Consider the following 6462-nt stretch of genomic DNA (forward strand, 5'->3'; position numbering starts at 1 on the left):
GTGGGGGGGTGGGGTGGGGTGGGGAGGTTGATAATCTTGATTTAATAATTGAGGTTTCACTAATGGATGGAAGCACTTGTGATTGCCAAAGCATGATATGTTTTGTTTGGTTTCAAGAGTTAATGGCTTGTAGTCTCCTACCAATTTTGAAGGACTTGTAAGGACAATCTGGATAGAGCTTTTGCTGATTGCTCATTTCCCCAAGAGAAGTCAAACTCAGAAATCAATGCTGAGCTGGAAATATCAGATGGCTCTGGTGAGGAAGATGTTTCTCGTGCACACTTGAGTTCGAATGGATCAGGACAGAAGAATCTACTTGGTATCTACTATCTAGCAATTGTACTTATGAAATGGCACTGGTATTGTCTTTGGGCACATAATCTCAGAGTAAACTTGGACTAGTCTGATTATTTTCCTTCTTTATGTTTGTTGCAGTGGCTCATCAATCATCTTGGAATCGGATCAAGTCAAACTTGTTTCTGCATCGCCACCGCAAAAATCAACCTATTGATGAGGTAGATGCCTGATCAAGTCTGCATTATTGCCTCATATACACTGTGGCATTCATTTGAAGAATAAAATATAGAGGAACATAAAGGCGTTATAATTTCAGTGTTTTTAGACAAAGTTTGTCTCTGAATTTAAAAATCATCAGAAAAAGAAAAACTCTAAAAGTTTTATTACCTAAGTGTCTTGGTTTATCGAAAATTAACGTGTGAGTTGTGACTTATTCTTAGCAGAAGACTATTGCCTTAAAAGAAGGAATTTCATCAGAAAGGGTTGATTTACAAATAAAATCACATTTTTGGTGTTGTAGGTGACCATTTCGCAAATTTGAATCATCTTACTTCCTGGATGATAATTTATTATTTGATTTTGCGATAAGAAAGTGATGTTTAAGTGATTATGGTACTGCAATTTAGTTATGGATATTACTGTTGTTAACTTTCTGGACTTAATTTTTTTTCTTTTGGGAGGGATTTAGGCTTGATTTTACCTATTTCTTGAGATGTGATCTGGTAGTTAAATGTACCTACGCGTATTACATAACTAGGCCAAACTCATGGGTTTCTGTTATTTAAATCCTGAGTTTTTTATCCAAATGAAACTTCCTAAAATGCATAAATTCTGTTATTTCTGGCCTCTAATTGATGCATCTTTTCCCTGTTCCTTTGCTTTTCCTTGGCGGTGACTTTGTGTGGGCATTGGTGTATTATTGGCTACAATGAGACATTCAGGTACATCCGTTTAAAGAAATGCCGTATATGAGTAACTCTTGGTCCTCTAAACAACTAATTGGTGTGTATACTATGAGTCTTTCTTGTTGTAAATCTTGGTAATTTGTTGTCCGCTATGGTTACGATGTTCTGAGCTGATATTTTCAACCCGGCTATGATACTATGTGGAGATATGGTTTATGTGAAGTAGATTTCTGCGGTAAAATGAAAGGAAATGATTGTTTGAGAAGGAAGTATCATGCGGTTCTTCTGGGGTTCATTAAAATGATGTCTTTTAGAAGGGGTTCTTGTCCATTATCATGATAACAGGTCTACATCTTCTCCTCTAATAGTTAGAGCAGTGGATAACTTCTAAACTAAAGAAATGAACTTACATTAACTAAAGCATTTTGAAATGGGTGAGGAAAATATAGTTTCAACACTCAATTGATAGAAGTTGGGTTTTGAGAAGATTCTTCAGCAACCTCTAGAGAAGCAATTCATTTGTAGAACTAAATATCAAGTGATATACAATGTTTACAAGACTGACATGATTAGGTTTTTTTTGATCTTGTTTTGCATGAAATTAACTTATATGACACACCCCATGCCCTTGGCTGGCGCTATGTTTGGGCTAACATCTCCTAAGGAACATACACCTTCCATTGTCCCTACTTATTTCTTTGTGAATTGCTGCTTATTTGAGTATCTGCATGATCATCTTGAACCTACCTTTTTTCAAAAAGTATTTGCATGTTCATCTCCAATCAACTTATGATTTCTGATGTGCTTTCAGTAATTTCTATTTCATTCTGTTGTCCTTCCCTATCAGATCATGGTCTGCCTTTGCAAGCCACCTTCAGATGGTCGAATGGGCTGTGGAGACGGATGCCTGAACCGGATTCTCAATATAGAGTGTGCTAAAGGGACTTGTCCTTGTGGAGAATTCTGTTCAAATCAACAGGTTCTTTAACTTGCAAAGGGTTACTCTTTTTTTTTTGTATATTGCTTTATCCTGCAGGTTGTATCATCTCTATCATATACTGCTTGCAGTTTCAGAAACGCAACTATGCTAAATTGAAGTGCTTTAAATATGGAAAGAAGGGTTATGGCCTACAGCTTCTCGAAAATGTATCTGAAGGGCAATTTCTTATTGAATATGTTGGAGAGGTGAGATATCTTCTCTACAGAATTTTGGAGACAGTTATGGGAATTACTGGAAGTGGACACAGTAGTGCAATATTTGGAATCATATGTAGTTTTTTCCTATGTTAGCCTAAAATATACCAAAACTTTTTTATGTTTATCCCAACCCCTCCCCTGGGTGGGTACCCCTTCCCAAGAAAAGAGATTGTGAAAGTTAAGAGATGACCATGCTATTAGTAGCTAAGTTGTTTTTTTTTTGGAAAATCACCAATTTGCGGTGGTAAACCCATCAGCATCGAAATGACATCATAACCTGTTTTCATGGAAAACAAATCAACACTCTTATTTCTTTTGCAGAAAACAGAACTCCTTTGGCTCCTTTTACACGAATTCATTTCCTTTAACTTAGTTCAGAACTCTAGTCTTGGACTTTCTAGTATCATAAATCACCCCAAATTTCAATTCTTTTGTGTTCAAGTATGGCCTTGGAACTTCCTTTTTTTTCCTTTAGAGTTCTCTTTATCACAATGTGCTTGCTAATGTCTGTTGATTGTCATATTAGGCTCCTGGATCTTGCTTTATCTAATCGCGATGATATCCCCAACAATTTCCCCTCAGTTCCCCTCCTTAAGGAGCTACCTTTCATCATTTAAAGCTTAATTGCTTTCTCCTTTTTTTTTGTTGGGAAAAGGTAACTTGTATTATAAACAAAGGAATACTCAGGACGTATTACAGTAATACTTACAATCAGAAATACAAAAGTGTTGCTGTTTTCCTATGAACTCATAAAGTATTCTAAGATACTAGGGATATCCTCATCTTCATGAGGATATTCATGTTTACACCAAAAATAGAAAAGAGCTAAACAATTCAGCTTCATCTTCTCCATAGAGCAGCTCTTGTTCTCTGAACATCTCTGATTCCTTTCCAGCCAAATAGTCCACCAAATGCAGGCTGGGACAATCTATCTCTCCCTGTGCCCTGACTGATTTCCATCCTGATTCCAACATGCCAAAGCTTCCTTCATGTTTCCTGGCATAGACCAACTTATGCCCCCTTATATTGACGAAAATCTCCCAAGCTTTCTCTTTTTTGTGTCAATAACAGCTGTGAAGGAATATCTGGGCCCAAAGATGTATTGACACAGCTTTCTCTTTTTTTGTGTCAATACATCTTTGGGCCCAGACATATTCCTTCACAGCTGTTATGATTAATCTCATGATAGTTCTTTAAAAAGGGATACTTACCCATATGTACCTTCGGCCAACCTTAATTGCGGCGCTAGCTGAAATATACAAAACCTATACACTGATTATGTATAATGTATATTTTTACTTAAATTTACAAAACCTATGCATATGCGGGATATTTTATAAACTAGATCACCTAATGGCATTGGACTGTAATTATTCCATTCTTTAATCCTACTCCTGTGCTGCTCCTGAATTGTTTTAGCTTTTTGAGAGCTAACAATCATCTTCCGATTTCCCCAATCTTTTTGCACACCCTTCCCTATAGTGGTCTTTGCATTATTTTTTTCATTTTGCTGTCTTTCCAGTTATAAGGGCACCCTTAAGTGATGCTGCCTTCATCCCTTCAGATATTATGGCTTTTTATGAATTCCGTTTTTGAACCTTATCAAACTCTTGTACACTATTGTGTTTGGAAAGAGAGAGGAAAACGTAACCAAGGGGCTTACCTACTCAAATTATTAATCTGTTTACTTTTATAATTTTTAGCTTTATCTTATTTTTTTTTGATAAGGTAACTTTGTATTCACACAAAAAAACTCATCAAATAACAACTGATGAGGTGGGATTTACAACCCCATAGGGCATCCTGATAACCAAAAACCCAAAAAAGAACTTTACAATTGTCCTATGAAGTCCACTAGACTTACTACCTCCCCCACCATATCCTGTTTACACCAAAAATACAGCAAACTCAGACTCTTCATCTTGATCTTCTGAATGCTGCTAGCTTGCCCGTCATGGGATCTTTCATTCCTTTCCTTCCAAAGTGTCCACCAGATGCAAGCTGGAATATATTTCCACCAGTCCTCTTTTGATCTTCTTCTTCTGCTCATTCCTTCCCAGTGTTTCAGCATGTCTAAAGAAGTTTCTGGCATTACCCAGCTAACTTCAAGTATACATAAGAACATGTGCCACAGATTTACAGCTGTTTTGCAATGTAGGAATAAGTGGCTGTTAATCTCTGCCTCTTTATCACACATATAACACCTTGAGCAAATCTGTATACCTCTTCTCTGTAACCTTTCGTGAATTAAACATGCTTTTCTGATCACCAGCCATGAGAAACATGACACCTTTAGTGGAATTTTGATCTTCCAGATTAGCTTCCATGGCCACTCCATTCTCATTCTCCGGTTATGATTCATATTCCAGAATAGGTTCAGCACCTACAACAGTACAACTACTCTACTAATCTCCCAGTCATTTAGAGCCCTTCTGAAAATCAGGTCCCACCCTTGAGGAGTCCATACCTGTGCCACTGTAGCCATCTGTTGTAGACTTAAAATAAATAGATCTGGGAATAAGGTTTTCAAGTCCCTATCCCCTATCCAAATCTCATTCCAAAAATCAGTTTTAACCCCATCTCCAATTTTGAATGATATATTGGAGGCGAAAGAAGGCCATAGTCTTCTGATAGTTTTCCAAACAGAGCACCCAAAAACACCTGTTACTTCATCAGTGATCCAATTATTTTGAAGACCATATTTATGTGAGATGAATCTTCTCCATAATGCCAAATCTTCAAATACAGAACCTCCAAAGCCATTTTTTCAACAAACTAACATTCTGTACTTTCAACTTTTTTATCCCCATACCCCCTTGTATTTTGTTGAGGGTCACCTCATCCCATTTGACTAGGTTGTACCCAAGCTTCTCTTTGTTCCCCTGCCACAAGAAGACTCTCCTTAGTTTGTTGATTTTCTTCTCTATGTTTCCTGGGATTGGGAATAGGCTCATCATGTAAGTTGGGAGGGCATCCATTACTGACTTTATGAGAGTTAATCTGCCTCCCATAGATAGGTATTGGCTCTTCCATCTTGTCAGCTTTCTCTCACTTCTTTCCAACACTTCACTCCATACTTCCACTTCTTTATTTTTTGCACCAAGAGGCATTCCAAGATATTTAGTTGGTAAGGAATCCATTTGGCATCCTAGGTTCTCAGCAAGTATCTGCATATTGGTAACTTGGTTAACAGGGTACAAGCAACTTTTATGCTAGTTAACATGTACACCTGAGATGCCCTCAAAAATGGTTAGGATGGCCCTCAAGTGCCTGATTTGCATTACTTCAGCTTCACAGAATACCAAGGAATCATCTGCATATAACAGATGTGTGATTTCCATAGTATTTCCCCTGTTAGCATTTGCAGGGAAGCCTCTTATCCACCCATTCTCACTTGCTCTTCTGATCATAGAATTGAGGCCTTCCATTGCTAAGATGAATAGGAAGGGTGATAACGGATCACCTTGCTTTAGACCTCTTTGTGATTGGAAGAAACCTTCTGGACTACCGTTGATGATAAGAGAGAATTTCACGGTAGATATACAAGTTTTGATCCAGTTTGTCCATTTGCTCCCAAAACCCATGTCTCTCAGAATTTTTAGAAGGAAAGACCAGTTGACATGGTTATAGGCCTTTTCAATATCAAGTTTACACAGGACTCCAACTAGCTTCTGCTTCACCCTACTGTCCACCAATTCATTGGCCAATAATGCTGCATCCATGATCTGTCTTCCTTTCAAGAATGCCATTTGGTGTTCATCTACCAATTCTCCCATGACAGTCTTCATTCTTTCTGTAAGGAGCTTGGCTATGATTTTGTATACTCCACCAATCAGGCTTATTGGTCTGAAGTCCTTCAATTCTTCTGCTCCATATTTTTTGGGAATTAGTGCTATAAAAGTGGCATTGAAAGACTTCTCAAACATTTCATTCTGATGGAAATTTTGGATTGTTTGCATCAAATCATCTTTCAAGGTTGCCCAACAAACTTTGAAGAAACTCATGGTGTAGCCATCAGGCCCCGGGGCCTTATCCCCATCACATTGTTTGATAATATTTAGCA

At 37.7% G+C, this 6462-nt stretch overlaps 1 protein-coding gene across 1 annotated transcript in view; it reads left to right on the forward strand.

Moving 5' to 3' along the window:
* LOC102595858 (histone-lysine N-methyltransferase ASHH2-like) overlaps window positions 1-6462 on the forward strand; it is a 34731-nt gene that overhangs the window by 5591 nt on the left and 22678 nt on the right. The window contains exons 4-7 of the mRNA XM_006365875.2: window positions 153-319; window positions 436-515; window positions 2050-2181; window positions 2271-2387. Of these exons, the coding sequence (XP_006365937.1) occupies window positions 153-319; window positions 436-515; window positions 2050-2181; window positions 2271-2387 (496 nt within the window). The remainder of the gene's footprint in view (window positions 1-152; window positions 320-435; window positions 516-2049; window positions 2182-2270; window positions 2388-6462) is intronic.

Source organism: Solanum tuberosum, unplaced genomic scaffold (assembly GCF_000226075.1).
Source record: "Solanum tuberosum cultivar DM 1-3 516 R44 unplaced genomic scaffold, SolTub_3.0 scf00579, whole genome shotgun sequence".
NCBI lineage: Eukaryota > Viridiplantae > Streptophyta > Magnoliopsida > Solanales > Solanaceae > Solanum > Solanum tuberosum.